The following is a 23,139-nucleotide window of genomic DNA, read 5'->3' as shown; positions in this document are numbered from 1 at the left end:
TCATTGCTAAAGTAACCCAGGTTTGAGCACTTTTTCTGTCACTTTTACTGAATGGATTTGAATATGAAAAGTTTGTTCACGTGAAAGAAGTTTTAGACGTGTGCAGGAATCCGATTATAACTCAATAAACTAATGCCACTTGAGAATTTAAAACAACTTCCAAGTTTCATACTAAAGAGCACACCTTTACCGTTTATGAAAAATGACTTTTAGTGATCTAATCTGTTGGCCCCCCGGTTGGGTCATCTTTGTTAAAAATAAAAGTAGGACTGGGGATGTGGCTCAGGGGCAGAGCCTCTTGCCTAGCACGTGTGAGGCCCTGGGTCTGATCCTCAGCACTGCATAAACATCAACAAGTGAAATGAAGGCATGCTGCCCATCGACAACTGCAAAAAACATTAAAATAAATAACCAAAAGCCAAGGGCGGGGGCTGGGGCTCAGCGGCAGAGCGCTCGCCTAGCACGTGTGAGGCCCTGGGTTCCATCCTCAGCACCACATAGAAATAATGAAACGATAAAGGTGTTGTGTCCATCTACAACTAAAAAATAATAGTGAAGGCCTTGGAACCCAGATGACCGGCTGCTGCTGCCCCCTCCGCGGCGTCCCGGGGGTCTGCGTGGCCCTGGGTGCACTCTGCAGTGGGAGACACGGAGAAGGGCCCCGGGCGGGGAGCAGCTCAGAGCCCGAGTCGGTCTCGGGAGAGAACAGGGCTGTGGAGGGTGGATGGCAGCCGTCTCCCTGGCATTGGCATTAGGGATGACGTGTCATCTAGAGATGGCTTGGAGTATCCGGGAGCACGGCAGAGGTCACCAGCCAACTCTGTGCCCTGTTACATAAGAGACTCAGGGAGTGTCTGCGGGTCGGGGTGTCTGCAGACGGTCCTGGAGCCAGTCCCCCCCGGATACCGGGCGAGGACGATACGCCCTGTTTTTAGCCACCACCCTAGGACGTGCCAGGAGAAGGGCTTCTCGGGTCCGACAGAAGGTGCCTGTTCTCTCTGGGCCTCAGTTGCCCTGTCTGTAAAGTGGGCTCTAACGGCACCACCTCGCAGGGCCACGAGGTTGGGGAAGAGCTGAGTGAAGGCTTCAGCACGGTGTCTGGCAGGTGGTGGGGAGGGTGTGAGGCCCCAGTCAGCCGCCTGGGGATACCCAGCAGGCCTCTTAGCCTTCCTGAGCTCAGCTCCCCACCCATGGATTGGGGGTGATCCCTCAAACCTCAGCGGCCCTGGTTTTCCTGGCACAGTGAGCGCCCCTGGAGGGGTGGTCTGCCCCCCCTGCCCGGCCCCCACCTGCCCACGGCCAAGCTCCACACTGCGGCCCTGGCTCTTTTCTTAGCACCAGGAGACATTTCTTTGGTGAGAAACTGGTAAAATCCCCGTTCTGAGCCACACTGCCTGAGGCCAGTCTGGCTGCCAACACCTACCCCTGTGGGACCCTGTGGAGTGGTTTCCCTTTTCTGAGCCTCGGTTTCCTCATCTGAAAAACAGGGTTCACATTAACTCCTGCCCTGTGCCATGGCCCAGAGCCCCAGGAGGCCGGGCGAAGCACAGAGATGGTGTTTGCACCCTGGTAGGTCCGCAGTGTTGGCTCATTGTTGTGACCAGGGACTGAACCCAGGGGCGCTCGACCACTGAGCCATGTCCCCAGCCCTTTTTTTATATTTTATTTAGAGACAGGGTCTCACTGAGTTGCTCAGAGCCTTGATAAATTGCTGAGGCTGGCCTGGAACTCACGATCCTCCTGCCTCAGCCTCCCCACCTGCTGAGATTGCAGGCATGAACCCCCCCACCCCACCCCACACCTGGGCTCGGCGTATGATTTTTCCGGGGTGCCATGTTGTGGGTTTGGGTGATCATTCCTTTGCTCCTGCTCCGTGTTGCTAATAGGAACTGTCTCTATGTCCACAGGTGGTCTTTGTAGGCATGATGTCCAGCTCCACGCTCTGGGGAAACATCTCAGACCAGTACGGCAGGAAAACAGTAAGGCCACCTCCTCTCTGCCGGTGTCCTCCGCAGTGGCAGGGGGTGACTTTGGCGGGTAGCAACTCCTCCATGTTGGTGGGCTGTGGGGAGACCCAGCGCTAGGGCCACTGTGAGGTCCCACGTGGCTGGGGGGCCTGCTGGTGTCCCGAGTGGGTCGTTGCTGGTTTGCAGGTGGGCGGCCCCCCGCCAGCTCTTGCAGTTTTATTGCCTGTTCCCTTCCCGGCTTAGGACTGTCCCCTGGGTTTTTTCCGTGGCTCTTATTTTTGTTACACTGCGTTTGGGTCTTTGATTCTGCCGGCATGCAAAGCTGCTGTCCTCCTGACCATGAACTTGGCTCAGGGGAGTAAGGAGCTCCATAAAGCCACCACTGTGAGAGCACACGCTCTAGATGATACTCCCTGATGGCCTTATTGTTCTCTTTCTTGGTCCGTCTCTAACACCTTGCAGTTCCTCCAGAGGCAGGGTAGCCTATTGATTATTTGCTGAGTGCCATGTGGACCTGGCTTCCCACCTCACTTTTCTGCTTCTGACTGTGTGACCTTGTGCAAGTGAATTGACCTCTCTGAGCATCAACCTCCTCATCTATATAAAGACTATAACTGAACCTGCACCGTCTCCAGTGCAATATGGAGCGATAGCATGAATCCCTCTGTACAAGGACAGGCACCGCAGACCCGTGAAAGGGCAACTGTAACATTTCTAACAAGTTCCCAGGCCATGCTGCTGCTGCTGGTCCAGGGACCATTCTTTGAGAACCAGTGGCTTAGGCTTATAAAACTGAACTCCTGGGCTGGGCATGGGTCAGGCACCTAGGCAAACGTGGAATTCTGTTAGGAAAAGGGGACATGGTGGGTAGGTGATGGGAAACTGCCACTGTAACTAACACGTCACGGCCTTGTGTCGCCGGCACCAGGCCACGAGTGCTTCCTGCGTCAGCTCATCCAGTCACGGAGCTGGTGCTTACGTGGGGTCCCTCACCAGACTCCAAAGTCTGGAAACACGGGATGTTTGCGTGCTGGCCTGGCTGTCCAAACATTTAGGACTTTGGAGCAGTTTGGATTTGTGAATTAGGAGGTCCTCAGCTGATAGAATCTGTGCAAATATTCCAAAATCTGAAAAAAAGAAAAGAAAGAAATCTGAAGCACTTCTGTTCCCAGGTGTGTGGGACAGGGACGCTCAACCTGTTGACCACTCTGGCTTTACTGAAGGGGAAACTGAGGCACAGAGGACGGGCACCTTGCCCAAAGCCACACAGTCATGTCACAGAGGTGGATCTTGTGGTCTTAACCGTGACATTGGTGGCTTAAATCTCCAGGTGCTCAATGCATTTGTGTGGACCCAGTGAATGAGCAGATGTTAGGCCGTGCTGTGCGAGCAGTAGGCTCCAGCTGTATCCCCTCGATCTGGGCGGGAAACCCTGGGCCGGCAGACACCAGGGAGACGGCCACCTCCAACTGCCAGAAGTGGCCATGGGTCACAGGCTGAGAGGTGGAGTGGGCCATCATGCCAAAGGACCTGGGTTGGTTCCGGGGCTGCGGGGGTGGCCGTCAAGGCTTCTCGAGGCTGCCTGTCCCCCTCCCTGGTCTCAGCCCTCTGGCCTCACCCGCCCACACCCCACTCCCCAAGGCTGTGAGTGACAGCTGCGCCCTTTTTCTGGCTGGAGGGAGGAGGGGAGCGAGCACCCCCAACCCAAGAAACAAGACAGGAGAAGAGAGCAGGGCGGGACCAGGCGGGGGCCTCTCAGAAAACTTGAGCCTGGATTTCACTGAATCTCGTGGACTTGGGCCCCGTCTGGACCAGCGGGGAGCCCTTGCCGATGTCTGCAGACATTTTTAATTGTCACAGGTAGGGGGAGGGCCACTACTGGCATCCAGTGGGCAGAAAACAGGGGTTCTGCCCAGTACCCCACAGTACAGAGGACCCCCACATCACAGAGGATGCCCCAGGGCAGGATGTTCATGTGCCAAAGTTGAGCCAAGGTGCAGTATCATGAAGAGTTAGCTCTTCATCCTCGGTCTCCATCCTCTGGCCTGCTCAGCCCTCACCCCAAGACTTACCTACGTGGCTCATTTTGACAAGTGAACTAATAGCCTATTGCTATAAAAAGCATGGCCTTGAGCCAGACTGCTTGGGTTCCTATCCCAGCTAGGCTGGGTGACCCTGGGCAAGTCACCCAACCTCTCTGTGCCTCCATCCTCATCTGTAAGTCATAAATAACACCCTCTCGTGTAGGGCGGTTGCAAGGAGTAAATGGCACTGCATATAAAGCTCTGGACACAGAGAAGTAGCTTCATTCATGTCCACTGTTATTCTGTTGTTTGCCAAGTTCCTGGTGCCCATTGATGGCAAAGCACTTGAAACACAGGTCTGTTCTGCTTCCAGAATCCACGTCTTTCACCCCAACCTTGGCTGCCCCCAGACAGAATTGAATTATCCCCCAGAATTCGGCCGATCAGCTGGACATTCATTCATCCCAAATAGATGAGGCTTGGAAGAGCTGCCCCCAGGGGTCCCCCCTGGTGGGGGACCAGTTGGCTAGATTCCACACCCGCTGTGTGGCCAGAGGGAGAGGAGGCCCCCTCTGCAGCTCAGGATGCTGCCCAGTGTCGGGGAGCCAGGACCAGGCTGTAACTAGAGAACGCTTCCCCAGGACTGTTCCAGGAACACGGAGCAGGCCGGGCAGCTGGCCAGCGTGGCCACCAGAGGCTGTCCTGATCTGCCTCTGCCCAGCGGGGAGGTTCCCGCCAGGTGTCCACTTGGTGACTTTGCCGGGCAGTCACATTGGGGCTCGGACTTCCAGAGCCAGTTTGGTTCCTACAGAAGCTTCCTCGGGCTGGGGATCTGTGGCGGCCACGGAATAGTGAAGGTGACAGTGACGCTGGGCGTGTAGCCTGGCGGTCAGTGAGGTAAGCACATTAGGGGTCACGTCCCAGGGCCCGCGTTGAGCTAGATGTTTTAGTTAGCTTTTTGTCGCTGGGACCAAAATACCTGGCAGTAACGACTTCTTGGAGGAGGAGAGTCCGTTTGGCTCAGGGTTTCGGAGGTCTCCGTCCGTGGTGGGCCGGCTCCACTGCTCTGGGTCTGAGTGGGGCAGCGTCATGGGGGAGGACCAGTGGGGGACAGCTGCTCAGCTCAGGGTGCCCCACCTGCTTGCAGCTACCACCCAGGCAGTCTTTCAAGCTGGGTGGACGGCTGGGGTCAGAGCTCTCCCCATCCGGTCATTTCACCTTTGAACATCCCTGCATTAGCAGGAGCTCTGGGTGGACACCCCATCACTGTGACCTTGGGCACGTTTGCACCTCTCCTCTGGACTGGTTTCCTCATCTGCAAAACAGAGTTGATAGCGTTGCAAGAGGTCGTTGGGAGGACTCTATAGAAATGCTCTGAATATCCTCAGATGTCTGCTGGGGCCTGAGATGGCCACTTATTGTTTGGGGCCCAAAGGGCTGTACTCCTCTCCCTTGAGATTGATTGGAAAACAGCACGGTGCAGGCTGGGCCCAGGCACCAGCAGGCTGTCTAGACCACAGGTCGCTGACTGGTGGCCCACGGGCCCAGTATGGCCCCCTGCCATGTGTCCTAGGACTTGGCTTTGCGCCTTGAGCATGCTATATACATTCTTCCTCTGAGCCCCAGCTCCAGCCCTGTTTTCTTTGTCTCTCACAGTGTTTTAGAAGATTTTGAGTAAGTTGCCTCCATTTCAAAAACATTTTATTTTGCATAAAAACAAACAGCATATATATATTTTTTTAAATTGGGTTATCTCATAGCCCGAGACCAGCATTCTGTCATGGTAACTGTCGGGGAGGAGCAGAGTAGAGCCTGAGTCGGGGTAACTCGCCTCCCACTTCCCTAGGCCACCCCTGGCCTCCGTCTGTCACACTTGCATGTTGCCTTTGTGTTCTTGGTCAGCGGTAATAGGGAGCCACGCAAGGTCCTGGAGGGGGGGAGTGGCCATCCAAGGCCGTGGAAGGGGGAGTGGCTGGTTCAGACTGCATTCTGGGCTGGAAATCCTGGCTCCAGGCCCTGCTGTGCAGCTTGCTGATTTTGAGCAAATCACTCAACTCTTTCAGCCCTTGCTGTGCTAATGTGAAAAGCAGAAATGAAAATAATCTCTTTCCACAGGGGTGCTCTGAGGACCCAGGACAAGGATGTGACTGTGGTTTAAAAATGCAAATGAAAGTTCTGTGAAGTTGGAGGCTCTGCAGCTTTCAAGTTCCCTACGTAATAGGGACACAGATGCCCCACACAGCATCTTGCCTGGGTGAATGATGAATGAGATGTATATATATATATATAAATACCTCTAGTGCCAAGCACACAGCAGGCGCTCAATACATGCATACCAAACAAATGAATGAAATAATATATATCAGTCCCTCTAGTGCTGGGCACACAGCAAGTGTTCAGTATCTGTTTATTGAATAAATGAAGGGATACGGCGTTAATGAATATTTATTCACTAACATGAATGAATATTATGAATCTTCATCAGTGGCATGCAACCGATGCTCAAGAGATACATATCTAACGGATAATTCAGTGAGCAAATTCATGAACGCATCATGTTGTGTAGCTGCCTCTACAACCTGGGATACAGGGGCTGCCCCAGACAGGTTCCTGGGAGCTGAGGATGGGAGAGGGCTTGCCTGGCCCTGCGAGGCCCTGGAGTCCAGCCCCAGGAACACCAAAGTCAATGAATAAATAGAAGGAAAAATAGAAATACTGTGCATATGGAAGAAGGGCAGGGAGGGGGGCCATCAATGGTAAAGGTCAGATGAGAGTCCAGCAGCATGATAATTGTCATCAAGCAGAACGGCCCCTGGCACATTCCTACAGTGGCAGAGAAACTCTGTGACTGTACTTTCGAGTGGCCGCCGTGTCCCCGTTGTCTGGGCAGCTAGAGAGCCCAGGTGTCAGCAGAGCCGAGGGCAGGCCCACGGAGCGGACCCGTCTCTGCGCAGCCTCTGAGGGCCTTCGAGGGGACGGAGCACCCTCCACACACACCCCCTTCTCCCCTCTGTCTTCTTCGCTTTGTTTTTCTTTCCTCTTGTTCTCTCTGCTGCTCATGATGTCCCCTGTCTGGTGGAAGACTCCGTGGGTTTAAAGGAAGAAAATCCCAATTAAATTAACTTAAGCCCCAAGGAAAGAATTAAGGCTCAGTGAGCAGGACGCAGTCCACAGTCATGGCTTCAGGGCGCAGAAGTGCTATCAGGAATTCCTGTCACTCAGTCTTCTATGTTTGTATCTTTTTATTTATTATTTTTTTGGGGGGGGTGGTGATGCTGTTCCTGAAAGCTTGGTTCTTGTCCTGATGCCAATCCAATAATGAGGAAAAGGAAAAGGAAGTTTGATGGCTTTGCTAGAAAAGGAGAAACACAGGGGACTCCTGTCCCAGAGGCTGGATTTTGCCCATCAGCCGAACAGGGGGCTTTTAAAGAGGTGATTCAAAGGCTCCATTCCAAGTGTTCTGGCTAGAGCTGTGATTCACTTATTAATTAAGGAGATAGTCATTTCTGGTGCCACCCACAAAGTCTTCATTCCTCTGGTGGGTGTGTGCTCCAGGACAGATAACTCTGCCCAGGATGGGGAAGAAAGGTAATCCTGTTTCCCTGGAGATTAGGGAGCAGGGAGCGATTAGGGAGGAGAAGGGAGAGAGAAAAAAAAAAAGAAACTGTGTGTGTGTGTGTGTGTGTGTGTGTGTGTGTGTGTGTGTGTGCAGTGGCTGTGGCTCAGCGGTAGAGCGCTCGCCTAGCACGTGCGAGGCCCTGGGTTCGATGCTCAGCACCACATAAAAATAAATAAAATAAAAGTATGGCGACCAACTACAACTAAAAAATAAATATTAAAAAAAAAGAAAGAAAGAAACATGTCCCTTTAAAAAATAAGTCACAGTGGCTGGGCCTGGGGTGCACAACTGTCATCCCAGCAGCTTAGGAGGCTGAGACATGAGGATCGCAAATTCAAAGCCAGCCTCAGCAAAAGTGAGGCACTGAGTAACTCAGTGAGACCCTGTCTCTAAATAAAATACAAAATAGGGTAGGGATGTGGCCCAGTGGTCCAGTGTCCCTGAGTTTGACCCCTGGTACCCTGCCCCCCATCAAAGTCACAGTGACAGAGAAGCAGGGTTATATTCAAAGCATAAAGTGGGCCACTGCTATAGTTAGTGCTGGGGATAGAACCCAGGGTCTTGCACACTGCAGGAAAGTGCTCTACCTTTGACCTACACCCCCAGCCCTTTACTGTCTTTCTTTATATCAACTTGCTTTTAAAAACAATTAAATGATGGGCTGTGGCTGGGGATCGGCGGTAGAGCGCTCATCTAGCACGTGAAGGCCCTGGGTTCGATCCTCAGCACCACATATAAATACATTTTTTAAAGAATTAAATGAGACAGCACAGTGACAGTGGTGTGCACCTGTAATCCCAGCAACTTGGGAGGCAGAGGCAGGCAGATCACAATTTAGAGGCCCACCTGGGCAATTTAGTGAGACCCTGTCTCAAAAGTAGAAGATAAAAAGCGCTGGGATGTGGCTCAGTAGTAAAGTGCCCTGGGTTCCATCCCCTGTACTGCATAAAAATATGGATTGATTAATTAAAGTTAAAATTTAATATTTTTTAAATTAACTCTTTTTTTTTTTTTTTTTTTAAGAAAAGGAGCTAGGCACAGTGGCCACATCTATAACCTCAGCAACTCGGGAGGCTGAGGCACGCAAATTGCAAGTTCAATGCCAGCCTCAGCAACCTGTCGAGATTCTGTCTCAAAATAAAAAAGGGACAAAGGATGTGGCTCAGTGGTTCAGTGCCCCTGGGTTCAATCCTCAGTACCCAAAACAAGGAAACTTTACGGAGAATCTTAAATGGAAAATCAGTCCCGAGTGAGAAATATCTGCAGAAATAAATATAATGCAAACCAGGCAGTGCTGGTGAATTCTAGCCAGTCACCATTACCCCACCACCTTCTCCCTGAAAAAGAGATGGGTGCTGCCAGTGTAACTGAGTGGCAGAAATTGTGCCTAGCATGGGCAAGGCTCTGGGTTCAAAAGAGAGGGAGGGAGAAAGAGATGAACAGGTATTCCAGCAGGTCAGCATTGCTGGACACTTTCTTTTTGACATATTTAGAAGAATGAAGATTCCAAGAAAAAAGAAAGAATTTTTTCCCAGTTACTTGGGAGGATGAGGAAAGAAAAATGGCAAGTTTGAGGCTCAGCCTGAGCAGTTTAGCAAGATCCTGCCTCAAAACAAAATTTTAAAAAGGAATCAGGAGGGGCTGGGGTTGTGGCTCAGTGGTAGAGCGCTCGCCTCACACTTGCGAGACCCTGGGTTCGATCCTCAGCACCACGTACAAAAAAATAAATAAATAATCAAGTGAAATAAAGGTGTAAAGGTGTTGTGTAAAGGTGTTGTGTCCAACTACAACTAAAAAAAAAAAAAAAAAAAAGGAATCAGGGATGTAACTCAGGGGCAAAGTAATTGCCTAGAAAGCACAAGGTCCTGGGTTCAATCCCCAGCACTGCAAAAAATAAATAAAGTAAAATATAAGGGGCTGGGGCTGTAGCCCGGTGACCCAAGAGTGGCCTAGCATGTGCAAGGTCCTAGGTACTGAAAAAAAATTTAAACAACTTCCTTGCAAGGAGATACAAAATCATTTAAATTTTCTATTCATTATAACCATTTTTAAAGGACCTCTAGGCAGAGATTTCCGTTTTAGTGTCTTAAAATTCAGTTTAAGAATAGAGCAGATCGGGGCTGGGGATGTGGCTCAAGTGGTAGTGCGCTCGCCTGGCATGCGTGCGGCACGAGTTCGGTCCTCAGCACCACATACCAACAAAGATGTTGTGTCCGCCACCGACACAATATTTATTTATTATCTGCAATATTTATTTTTAGTAAAAATAAATATTAAAAAATTTTAAAAAGAATAGAATTTATTAAAAAAGAAAAGAAAAAGAATAGAGCAGAATCAGCGTGATTTACACCACTTTTCTCCAGAAGTGAGCTCCACCTTGGTGTCCTGGGAAGGATGTGGCAGAGATCCATTCTGGATCTCAAATGGCAGGTTTAAGAGCCACATAAAGTCTGCATCCTACTCCCTCAAGTATGATGGTGACAGTGACATAAAGATAGTATCTTAGGAGCTGGGAACATGGCTGAAGCTGTAGTGCGCTCGCCTGGCATGCGGGCGGCCCAGGTTCGATCCTCAGCACCACATACCAACAAAGATGTTGTGTCCACCGAGAACTAAAAATAAGTATTAAAAAATTCTCTCTCTCTCTCTTAAAAAAAAAAGATAGTATCTTAAATTACAGTCACCATTAATTTTTTTCACTCTCTCAGAGTAATTAATGCTCCTGGAATCGGCACCATGTTCGTCCTCAAGCCTTGCATCCCGCTGTGGTTCTCAGCCTGCACGGACACAGTGCCCTGCTGCTTAAAAGGCCCCGAATGTTTTTAATCATGTTGTGTTAGTCTGCCTTTTTTTTTTAGTTGTAGTTGGACACAATAACTTTATTTTATTTTTTATGTGGTGCTGAAGATTGAACCCAGGGCTTCGCATGTGCAGGCCAGTGCTCTACCGCAGAGCCACAACCCCAGCCCCTAGTCAGCTTTTCTTTATTGCAACAAATAATTGAGATAAATCAGCTTATAAAGAGAAAAGGTTGCCAGGCCAGATGACACACGCCTGTAATTCCCAGCGGGTCAGGAGGCTGAGGCAGGAGGATCATGAGTTCAAAGCCAGCCTCAGCAACAATGAGGCCCTAAGTAAGTCAGGGAGACTCTGTCTCTAAATAGGATACAAAATAGGGCTGGGGATGGGGCTCAGTGGTCGAGTTCAATCCCCAGTAACCCCGACCAAAAAAAAAAGAAAAAAAAGGAGAAAAGTCTTGTTGCGGCTTACAGTTTAGGGGTTTTGGTGCCCAGTCAGTTTGTCCCCTCGCTTTTAGGCCTGTGGTGAGGCAGCCCATCATGATGGGGAGCATTTGGTGGAGCAGAGCTGGTCACCTCATGGCAGAGAAGCAGAAAGAGAGAGAGGGGAAGAGGAAGAGACCAGGCTTCCACAGCCCCTTCCCGCCCACACCCCCAATGATTTTAAACCTCCCGCTAAGCCCACCTTCTACCAAGCCCCACCTCCCACAAAGCCCCACCCCTGCCAAGCCCCACCCCTGCTAAGCCCCACCTCTCACTAAGCCCCTCTCCCACTAAGCCCCTCTCCCACTAAGCCCCACCCCTGCCAAACCCCACCTCCTGCTAAGCCCCACCCCTGCTAAGCCCCACCTCCTGCTAAGCCCACCTTCTACCAAGCCCCACCTCCCACAAAGCCCCACCCCTGCTAAGCCCCACCTCCTGCTAAGCCCCACCTCCTTCTAAGCCCCACCTCTTAAAGGTTCCACAACCTCCAACCTAGGACCATCCTTTCACACGCCAACCCTTGGAGGACATTCCAGATTAAATCTATGGTAAATGCCTTCTTAACAATCCAGATAATGATTCAGAGATAAAATAATCCAATCGTTCACAAACTCTAATAAAATGACAAGTTCTAATGCTGCAAGTAAGGAAAAAAAATTTAAAGGTCATTACATAAAATAAGATGTATTTTCAACATGCAAGTGTTCACATAGAGCTTGACCGAGACGGTACAAGGAACTGGTCAATATTTGCCCCTAATTATAAGTAAGTTTGGATTTACCCTAACGTGTTCTAAGCTTTTTCTTATCCTCTTTGGCTTTGTGCAGTAAAGTGCACTTCGCTCTGTTCATAAAGAACCCCTGGTGGGTGCAGAGTAATACCGGAGCCATCCTTTCGTGATGCAAATATCTTACCTAGTGTCATCACCACAACATGGTTTTCTGAAAATAATGATGTTGTCAAATTGTTGTGGAAAAAAGAAAGTAAAACTTCCTTTGCTCTACTTGGAATTTCCTTCTTAGAAAAGCCAGTGTGTGAGCTGTGTGTCCCCCCAGCCCTGTCCCTAGGTGACTCCGTGGGAAGGTCCAGGTGCAGATCATCGTTAACAGTCTCACCTGTGTGCCCGTTGGGGTGGGCAGGACCTCTGCATTGCTGTGACACAGAGGATGGTTCTGTCCTGTCTCCTGCCTTATGGAGTTGCTGACACCCTTGGGCCATGATTGGCATAAAATATTAATCAATGGGACAATCAAGAATGGCCACAGTTTTCTCACTATGCCCTTAAGGATTGGTGTCACCCGTTACAGAGAACCCCAGGCACCCCTTAGCCAATGTGGGTGATGATTCTTCATTGAGATCCTATTTACAGCTCTTTCTGGGGGATGGATGCTGGGGATGGAAGCCAGGGACTCACAGAAGTTACGCCTTGCTCTACCACTGAGCTACACTGCCTTCCCTTATTGGGAGCTTGATTAATATTATTTGAGGGGGGTACCAGGGATTGAACTCAGGGGCACTCGACCACTGAGCCCCATCCCCAGCCCTATTTTGCATTTTATTTAGAAACAGGGTCTCACTGAATTGCTTAGCACCTTGCTGTTGCTGAGGCTGGCTTTGAACTCATGATCCTCCTGCCTCAGCCTCCCCAGCCACTGGGATGACAGGTGTGCACCACCAAGCCCAACTATTATTATTTGAGTGTGTGTGTGGTCCTTGGGATCCAACCCAGGGCCTCACCTGTGCTAGGCAAGTGCTTACCTCTGAGCTCCAGCCAGAGCTCCTGTGGCCCAGGCCACCTGGGCATGCTGAGAAGCCCTTGTGACCTGGCGTCTTCCTTCTCCACAGGGGCTGAAGATCAGCGTGCTCTGGACCCTCTACTACGGCATCCTCAGTGCTTTTGCGCCTGTGTATAGCTGGATCCTGGTGCTCCGAGGCCTGGTGGGCTTTGGGATCGGAGGGGTCCCCCAGTCGTAAGTAAATACCCAGCTCCACCATCCAGCTGGGTCACCAGTCAACTGGTCCACTCTCCCTATCCACGGGTTCTGCATCGTGCATTAAAGAACATTTGAAAAAAAAAATCGCATCTATATACTGAACATGGACAGACTTTCTCCTTGTTATTGTCACCTAAACAGCAGAGCATCATAGCCATTGCCATCACATCTACCTTGTACTGGGTGTCGTAAGTCATCTGGAGATGACCGGGCGTGGAGGTGCCCACCTGGAAACCCAGCCACTTGGGAGGCTGAGGCAGGAGGATCACAGGTTCAAGGCCAGCCTGGGCAACTTGGTGCAACCTTGTCTCAAGTTAGAAGATCAAAAGGGCTGGTGATATAGACCAGCGGTGAAATGCCCCTGGGTTCAGTCCCTGGTAACACACTCACACTCACACACACACTCATACACACACAGGTATGTGTTAAAACCATTCCCCACAGAATCCAAGGGACAGCTATAGGTGTGGTCATGGCCTTGGGGGTGGAAGAGATGGCCACAGCAGGGCTACTGATACAGCAATAGAATACCATCATTGTGATGATTGACAGCAACCACACAACAGCTGGAAGGTCACAAAAGTGACATCATAATAAAAAGAACAGATTTGGCATTATCTGGACATTAGAGTTGACACAGGGGTGCCCAGAGGGTACGTGCTGTCGCTTTATAGCCATCTGAGACTCAGAGGGTGAATCCCTTGCCCAGCTCTCACTAAGAACCCGGGTGGTCTGCCTGCGGCACCCAAGCTGGTCACTACCACGGGTGTGGCCTCCTGCCCCCTCTGCCCTCCTCATGATGGGGCAGGGAGCCACGCTGGGGACTGTCTGGTGCTTGCTCTTAGAGGTTAAGGTACTGAGAGCACTCAGGGTTGTTGGAAGAGGCTGCTCTCTCCTGGGGAGTGAGGGAAGGGGCCAGACAGGGCTTAGCAACTATGGCAGACCTACTGACCAGCGCCACCCATAAAGTCTTATTGGAACACACCACACTCCTCATTGACCTACTGTCTGTGTGCCCCAGCAACAGAACCAAATCGTTTCAAAAGCTGAGCTGTTTACTATGTGGCGCATTATAGAAAAAAGTATATTGGACACCCACCCCTGTCCCCTGTCCCCTCCAAAAAAATATCCCACAATTATCCAGTATTTCATGTTTACTCTGTGGCAGGTGCTGTTTTAAACAATTTGCCCAGATTACCTCTTTAAATCCCTCAATTTTCCCTAAAAGGTAAGTTCTCTTAGTAACTGAGAGAACTAAGTTCTCTTAGTAAAAAAGGCACAGAGAGGTCAAGGAACTTGGTTTAGATAGCACAGCCACAAAGTGGCTAGAGTGTGAACCCAGGTCTTGTAACTCTAGAGTTTAGACGCTGACCATTCCGCTTGCTGCCTTGCTCTGAAGGATGTAAAGGACTGGACACTCAAAGGGGGACTTAGGGAAGGTGTAGAATGTTTTATGTGAAGGGAACTACATGAGAACGTGAAGCCATAACTGTGACTAGGGAAGGCTACTGGCCCAGTTTTTGTTAGCTGCAGGGATGAGAGCTGTGGGAATTGAGAGCTGAAGTCAGACAGGTAGGCCAGGGAAGGCTTGCTAAACGCCCTGAATGCTGTACCAAAGGGATTGACTGTGGGCAGCGGGGAGCCACTGAGTGTTCTTGAGCAGGGGAGGCACTTCAGGACTCCTGATCTAGCAGGGGAGACAGGATGAAGGGGGAGTGAGGAATTCTGTAGTTCCACTTTCTTCCTGAAGGAATGAAACCTGGTGTGGCACAGCACGGCATCCACCTCCGGCCACCCCTTGCACCTCTTGGATCAACCTGTTCTGTAGCAAAAGCTCATCATCTCTCCGCGGTCTGGCTGCTCTCTCTTCCTGCGGAGATTGACATAGGATGATTAGTGGGATAAACTACAGGCCCTGCTCTTGCTGCTGGTCTTGTAGCTGCCGAGATGCCCATTTTGCCCCCTCCTCTGCCACCCAGTCTAGACTGCCCTCAGCTTTGGCCATACCTTCACTGATCGTGATGGTTTGCCTGGCGGGGTGACTGAGGCTCTGTGCCTGAGGGGTCTGAGTCCCTGGTCCGCATGCTCTTCTCGGGCCATAACTGTTGCACTTGTTCATTTAGCAACAAAACCACGCACGGAGCTGAGCAGGGTGGTACATGCCGTAATCCCAGCCTCTCAGGAGGCTGAGGCAGGAGGATGGCGAGTTCAAGACCAGCCTCAGCAATTTAGCAAGGCCCTAAGCAACTCAGTGAGACCCTGTCTCTAAATAAAAAATACAAAGGGCTGGGATGTGGCTCAGTGGTTAAGCACCCGTGGGTTCAATTCCTAGTACCCAAAAATCAATCAATCAGTCAATCAAAACTGAGCAGGGAAATGTCCAGCCTCATCACCTCGGTGCCTGGTTGGGATTACTTTCTCTGGCTAGTGAATGGCGACCCTTTTCCTTGCCTGCTCATATCTTGACAAAAGGAGCCCAAGGTCACTGGATGGCGCTGTTGCTTAAAGTCTAAGGACTTTGTGTGTGTGTGTGGGGGGGGTGCTGGAGATTGAACCCAGGGGCACTCTACCCTGGTCCTTTTTCATTTTTTAATTTTGAGGCAGGGTCTCATTTAGTTGTTGAGGCTGGCCTTGAACTTGAAATCCTCCTTCCTCAGCCTCCCAAGTCACAGAGATTACAGGCATGTGCCTCCACACCCAGGTTCTAAAGAGACTCTTGTGGTATCCTCTGGAAGATACCAGATTTCCTCCCTGGGAGCCAAGGCCTCTAGACTCCCAGAGCCTAGAAGATGCACAGATTCTCCCAAGTGGGTCACTCGGAGTAATGCAGTGAAGGTCAGTCCTACTTTCAACCCCTTCATTTCCAGACCCATGTGTTCTTTGTACTGGGAACACAGCCATAAAATGGCCATTGACTTAAGTGTGTACTACGTCTTGGGGGACAGTCCCCTGTCCTCACGGGCACCTAACCCTAACCCTAGCCTAACCCTAGCGTGTCTTCTAAGGCTGCAGGGTGGCATGATGCGTGAGGGACCACTGACTGCGTGGTCACGTGCCAGCCCTCACGTGTCCTTTGGGAAAGGTTGGGAGAGACCCTCAGCAGGACGATGTCAATTCTGGTCACATGGTGGGCTCTGCAGCCAGAGTGCTGGGTTTGAATCCTGCTTCTGTCACGTGATAGAGCTGTGTGACCTTGGGGAAGTCCCCGAACCTTTCTGTGCCTCTATTTCCTCATTTTTAACAAGGGGACACAAACACAGCCGCTTGATGGGGTCCCTTAGGATTTTAAAGGACAGCATGTGTGAAGTGGCCAGGGGGGCCCGGGAGAGCACGCGACACGTGTCAGCAGGCGTCTCATCTGCTGCAGGCTTTGGTGAGGAGCTCAAGTGTCCCCAGGAGGAGTGACAGATGCAGAGTGTCATCGTATGCAGGAGGGAGACGTGACCATGCGGAGTCATGTCTAGGCTCTAGGTCCTCGGGCCGTTGGAGGCGAGAAGGACAGTGAGTGGCCCTCGTCCCCCATCTCTCCAGGCCTCAGGCCCCTGCTCCAGGGCCGTCCAGACGCTGCGTCTCACATGGTCCCCTGGATCTGGAAGGGGTTTAAAGAACACTGGGCCTCAGAGCGGAGGCTGTGAACAGAGCCACCACCATGAACCTGGACTGGCGGGGGCTGGTAGCCAGCGGCCCCACTGCTGGCCCAGCTCTGGGACTTCCTGCAGGTGTGGCACTGCCCCATTCAGGAGCCGTGCACCGACGAGGGCACAGCGTCTCCCGGTGGCTGGAAGGGAGATGTGCACACAAGAGTCATCGGAGTCCCTTCCCGGGGAGGCTCAGGGATGCAACAGATGGAGCCTCCAAAGAGTGACTGGATTTTCTTCCCCATGTGGAACCATGTGCAGAAGGCCCCAGAAACTCTTGTTCAGGAAGGTGGATGAGTGACTCGTTTTCTGTTTCTGCACACACGTTTCTTGGACACGGCCTAAAGTGATGAATGGAATCTTTCAATGACTCTGGAAAGGATGAAGAGGATGCCATCGGCTGACCAGAAATGCCCAGGGCTCTCTGGACGCTCTCCGGCGGGTGGGATTACAGTGGGAGACGAACTGACGCAAAGAAGGACCATGTCCCCAAACACCAAAGGCGAAGGACCACAGCGGGAGACGGAGCCTGGCCTTGGAGTCTGGGAGTGCACGGGAGGGAGGGAGGACCCAGGGGAGTGAAATAAAGGACACAGAGCAGTGACCAGGGCCTCCCCTGACTGATAGGGTGAGGGTCTCCAGCTCACCTTCGGTCCTCCAGCCCCCCAAAGAGTCTCCTCCCTCAGATGACCTAGAAGAAACCGCAGCAACCCACCTCTTCCTGCTCTGCTCACACAATGTCACCAGCAACTGGTCGGTCCCCCTTGCTGGGGGGGGCAGACCCCCAAATGCAAGATCTCTTTTTACGCCGTGTCCTGAAGCCAAAAATGAAATTGGAGCTGGGCCCAAAGTCTTCAGCACCCAAAGCCTGGAGAAGGGGGGCCCAGCCCCCGGAAGACTTCCCAACCTGCCAGGGTGGGGGTGTCGTGGGTAAAGGGTAAACGGGGGGAGCAGAGGCTGGCGAAGGAGGGGAACCTTCATGATTTTTCTTGGGACAGGTGGGGATTTCCCGGACTCTTCTTGCTCCTGTCATAGTCTGGCCCATCTTGTCATGGTGGCTGGTCTGTGTGTCACTTAGTATGGAAATTGGATTGTCAGGAGGTTTGAGGTCTTCAAGAGGTCATTTTGGTGGCCGTTTGGGATCTGGCTGGTGACAGCTGATGATCATGTAAAGGAACTTCCAGCATCCAGCACCCTCTTTTCAAAGATGAACTCAGGGAGGGTAGAAGGCAGGCCAAATGGGGCAGATACGCACTGGGTAGGTATCCACCCCCTTCCTTTTTTTTTTTTTTTTTTGGTACCAGGGATTGAACTCAGGGGCACTCGACCCCTGAGCCCCATCCCCAGCCCTATTTTGTATTTTATTTAGAGACAGGGTCTCACTAAGTTGCTTAGGGCCTCGCTTTTGCTAAGGCTGGCTTTGAACTCGAGATCCTCCTGCCTCAGCCTCCCCAGCCGCTGGGATGACAGGTGTGCTCTATCACGCTGGGTTCACTCCCTGTTCTTGAGGTGTGATAAAGGGTGAGGGTCTATCTTCTGTGACTCCTTCAGGCTGAATCTGGGTGTCACCTGGCAGAAGAGTGAACGTTTCCCCTAGCTCACCTTAAATAAGTCTCATGATCACTGGCTGCAGGCATAGCTATTTTTATCCCCCGAGTCAACATCATTTGTAATTTTATGGACTCCGACTTTCTGCTCCTAACAGAAATCAAACAGTTGAGGTCGTGTGATCCAAAGAACAGAAGGAGCCACACAGCCATCAGGGGACCCATGAGAGGTAGAAACCAAGCCCTGCCCGGGACAGCCCTTTCAACCTCTTGCGCAGGGAGGACTGGACAGTGGTCTTGGAGCCCATGTGATCCTGGTGCTTCATAAAATGGACAGGCCGTGTGGGATGTCCTTCACTGGGTCTGGGCAGTCGAGGCAGATTATTACCTGAAAAAAAGAAACCGGGGGGGCTGGGGATGTGGCTCAAGTGGTAGCGCGCTCGCCTGGCATGCGTGGCCCGGGTTCGATCCTCAGCACCACATACAAACAAAGATGTTGTGTCCGCAGAGAACTAAAAAATAAATATTAAAATTCTCTCTCTCTCTCTCTCTCTCTCTCTCTCTCTCTCTCTCTCTCTCTCTCTCTCCTCTCTCCTCTCTCACTCTCTCTTAAAAAAAAAAAAAAGAAAGAAAGAAGAAACTGGATTCTCCATCCTAGAATAGGAAGGGTGCTTATGAACCAGAGGGCAGAGCCGAGACAGGGAGGCAAATGAACGTTTTGGAAATGGGAAGGGGGACCCCTCCCAAGGGCCAGGGAATGAGCCCCCGCCAAGTGACATTGCCAGCTTTAAAGTCTCTGGTACTAATGATTTCACCTGTCGAGATGTGTCGCTGCGCAGGTAACAGCTGTGCTCACTGCTGCAGAGTGTCCTCCCGTGGGGCGGGTAAGAGGCCCAAGGCAGGTTGATTACAGGGGTGACAGGTGGATGCTGGGCTGGGTTTATTCCTCCTTTGCCTGAGCGCCATCGCAGGTCACCTAGTTGTCAGAAGTACTCTCCGTACATGGTCACGTGGCCTGTGTGCCAACTCGAGGTCTGGTGCAGTCTCTTTTGAGAGTTCTTATCAGGCCATCATGAAAGAATCCTTCCTTTACATCTCCGTGGCTCTGTTTATCTTGTAAGGTTGACTCAGGTGACTCCAGTTTGATTTTGCTACCTCTTTGTACATTCCCTCCTTTCTGTCCCTGTAAACCTTGCTGAGTAGCCGTCCCCTGGTCCCGTCCCATGGTCTGGTTTTTATTGTCCCTTGTCGCCAGGCTGGACTTGCCCCAGTTAGTTGGTCATTGGTCCTATCTGTCCCACATTAGAGGAGAAGTGACAGGGGATCGGGGATCAGCGTCCAACGCCCCCCTTTGTAATGTTCAGTCCATCCTCTGGTAGGGCGGCAGCTCAGAACACTGAGTCCTGTTCTTTCCTTCGTGGTTCTCCTGAGGAATTTTGAGAAGCAACAGGTATGGAGTTTTAAAAGGAAAACTGCAAAGTGAAATTTACAAGAGCCAAACAGATTCAGTTTGTACGTTAGATTTGAACCAAGAAACCTGATCCTTTTACAGTAATACCAATTTTTTTTGGGGGGGGGGGCAAAGATACCCCAGGAAGGACCACTTTATTTGTAAGATGAGTTCAGCTTTGTGAGAAAGCCATAGTTAAGAGTACTTGGGGCTGGGGCTGGGGCTGGCGCTCAGTGGCAGAGCGCTGGCCTCCCTTGTGTGAGGCCCTGGGTTCGATCCTCAGCACCACATAAAAATAAATAAATAAAATAAAGATATTGTGTCCATCTACAACTACAAAAAATATTTTTTAAAAAAGAGTACTCGTAAGAATCCTTTTCTTGACTCTGAATGCAAATGCTCTAGAAAATAAAGTCAAAACTGTGGATGATGGTAGACTTAGATAACCATGGTTAGAATTTTGATGAGAGTTTAGCTATTGACTGCCCTCCCCCAGAAAAAAAAATATTGAGTTTTTTTTTTTTTTTTAACTACCAGGGATTGAACTCAGAGGTGCTAAACTGCTGAACCATATCCCAAGGCCTTTTTAAATATTTTATTTATTTAGAGTCGGGATCTTGCTAAGTTGCTTAGGGCCTCACTTAACTGATGAGGCTAGCTTTGAACTCACCATCCTCCTGCCTTAGCCTCCAAAGAGGCTGGGATTACAGACGACACCACCATGCCCTGCTCTGTATACAGCATCTTGGGGTGACAGTCATGGCGGATAGAATTATATCAGAACCATCAGATCTTTATGCATTTTGTAAAATCTTTTGAATATTTATATCAATAAAACTTACCACAGGGCTGGGGATGTGGCTCAAGCAGTAGCACGCTCCCCTGGCATGCATGCGGCCCGGGTTCGATCCTCAGCACCACATACCAACAAGTGTCCGCTGAAAACTAAAAAATAAATATTAAAAACAATAATAATAATAATAATACTTACCACATATTGTGGAAATAATAGTTGTTAATTAAACCACAGTTACAAACTAAATATAAACAGTTCTAAGTCATCACTAAAAAAGACTTTAAAACAGGGCTGGGGTTGTGACTTAGTGGTAGAGCAGTTGCCTAGCGCATGAAAGGCCCTGGGTTCGATCCTCAGCACCACATAAAAATAAGTAAACAAAATAAAGGTATTGTGTCCAACTACAACTAAAAAATAAATATTTTTTTAAAAAAAGACTTTAAAACAAGTAGATGCTTAAGCAAACCATAACTCTTTAAGATTGTTTCCCTAAGTAATCAAAAACCCAGTAAACACAGCAGAAAACACAAAAAATCACCTTCATAAAATGCAAGATCTCAGTTTTTGTAAATTTTACTAAAAGTAAATAAATATTTTAAGAAAACCTTGTTGCTTTAGACATTAATTTGATTGTGAGGTTGGGTGTGGTGGCTCCCACCTGTAATCCTAGTGACTCTGGAGACTGAGGAAGGAGGATCCCAAGTTCAAGACCACTCTCAGCAACTTAGTAACACCCTCTCTCAAAATAAAGACTGGGGATCAGAGGGAGAGCACCACTGGGTTTAATCCACAGCCAGAAAAGAAAAAAATAGAGTCTGGTTTTATATCAGTGCATTAAATTTAATTAACTTTAATTAATTAGTTAATTTTTTGGTAGTGAGGATTGAACCCAGTGGCACATTACTACTGAGTTATATCCCAACCCCTGTTCAAATTTCTATTTAATTTGGGGGGTTAAGATTCAACCCAGGGGTGCTTTACTAATGAGCCACATCCCCAGCCCTTTTATTTATTTTTTTAAAATATTTGTTTAGTTGTAGATGAACACACAGTATCTTTGTTTTTATGTGGTGCTGAGGACAGAACCCAGTGCCTCACACATGCTAGGCAAGCACTTTACCACTGAGCTACAGCCTCGGACCCTCTCTGGCCCTTTTACAAGACAGGATCTCACTGAGTTCCTGAGGCCATGACCTTGAAGGAGATCCTCCTGCCTCAGCCTCCTAAGTCACTGGGATTACAAGTATGCCCCACCATGCCCAGCTTAAATTTTAATCTTAGAAAAGCCTATAAATCATTTTTTAAAAATATTTTTTCTTAGTTGTAGCTGGACACAATATCTTTATTTATTTATTTGTATGTGGTGCTGAGATTTGAACCCAGGGCCTCACACATGCAAGGCAAGTGATCTACCACTGAGCTACAACCTCAGCCCCTAAATAATTTTTCATAGTTTTCGCCAACTTAACCAAACTAAATTTTCTTTAAAAACATTTGTCCTTCACAAAACAAATCCTGTTTAACCCTTTACTATTTGGCCTTGGCTTTCTTTTTTTTCTGTTTTGGGATAAAAATCTAATTTTACCTTGCAAAATCCTATCTCCTCCAAATGCATTTTCTTTTCTTTTTAATCTTTCTTACCAAAAAAAAAAAATCCTCAATTTACAACATTTTTTGTCTATCTTTCTTCCCTGGTTGCTAGCTTGTTCCTACTTTGTTTTCTTCCTTAGATTTTTCATTTTGAAACAGTACTTACAAAATGTCTGAATACAGATGAAATTAACATTTTTCTCAATAAAATACTTTTCTTAAAAAATAATGTTTCATCAACTTGGGCCTGGGGACTCCCTCCTGTAAACTCAGGAACTTGGGAGGCTGAGCCAGCTCCAGTTTGAGGCCAGTCTCAGCAACTTATCGAGGCCCTAAGCAACTTAGTGAGACCCTGTCTCCCAATAAAATATAAAAAAGACCAGGGATGTGGCTTAGTGATAAAGTACCCAGGGTTCAATCGCCAGTACTAAAATCATAATACTAATAATTTTTTTCATCAAAACACAGATTACTTAGTAATCTTACTTTCAGTGAAGACCCTGAAAGCAAAGCACTCTTGAATTCTTTTTGGTTTATCTTTCTGTGGGGGGGGGTGGGAGTACTGAGGATCTGACCCAGGGCCCCCTGCATGCTAGGTTGACACTCTACCACTGAGCTCCATCCCCAGCCTTTTTCTATTTCTTATTTAGAGGCAAGGTCTTGCTAAGCTGCCCAGGCTGGCCTCGAACTACAGATCCTCCTGCCTCGGCCCCCTGAATAATCGGGGTTACAGGTGTGGGCCTGTGTGCCTAGGTCTTAAACTGTTTCTCACACACCAACATGTTCTTCCCCACCTTTTTTTTTAAAAAAAACTGGTGCATAATAGTTGCACATACTGATGGGATTGTTGTGACACTCTCACACACGCACACCAAAAATCATATAATCTGATCAGTGTCACTCCCCAGAACTCCCCCTCCCTCTCCACCTGCCACCCCCTGCTCCCTCTCCTCTACTGATCTCCCTTTGATTTTCCTGAGATCTGTCCCCACCTTTCTTTTCCTTTTTCTTCCCTATCTTAGAGAAAACACAGACCCTGGACCTTCGAGTCTCACTTGTTTCCCTTAATGCGAGGGCCGCTAGTTCCAGCCATTTTCCTCTGCAAACACTATGATCTCACTTTTATTTATGGCTGAGTGAAACTCCACTGTGTGCGCCTACCCCATGTTCTCTATCCGTTCACACGTCGATGGACCCCTAGTCTGGTTGCTCTTGTGAATCGTGCTGCTATAA

General features: G+C 49.6%; 1 protein-coding gene across 1 annotated transcript in view; it reads left to right on the top strand.

Moving 5' to 3' along the window:
• Positions 1 to 23,139, top strand: part of Svop (SV2 related protein) — an 81,928-nt gene that overhangs the window by 29,270 nt on the left and 29,519 nt on the right. Inside the window, exons 5-6 of the mRNA XM_077795584.1 lie at positions 1,908 to 1,979; positions 12,737 to 12,861. Of these exons, the coding sequence (XP_077651710.1) occupies positions 1,908 to 1,979; positions 12,737 to 12,861 (197 nt within the window). The remainder of the gene's footprint in view (positions 1 to 1,907; positions 1,980 to 12,736; positions 12,862 to 23,139) is intronic.

This window comes from Urocitellus parryii, chromosome 3, assembly GCF_045843805.1.
Source record: "Urocitellus parryii isolate mUroPar1 chromosome 3, mUroPar1.hap1, whole genome shotgun sequence".
NCBI lineage: Eukaryota > Metazoa > Chordata > Mammalia > Rodentia > Sciuridae > Urocitellus > Urocitellus parryii.
This window is presented reverse-complemented; position numbering and strand designations above follow the sequence as displayed.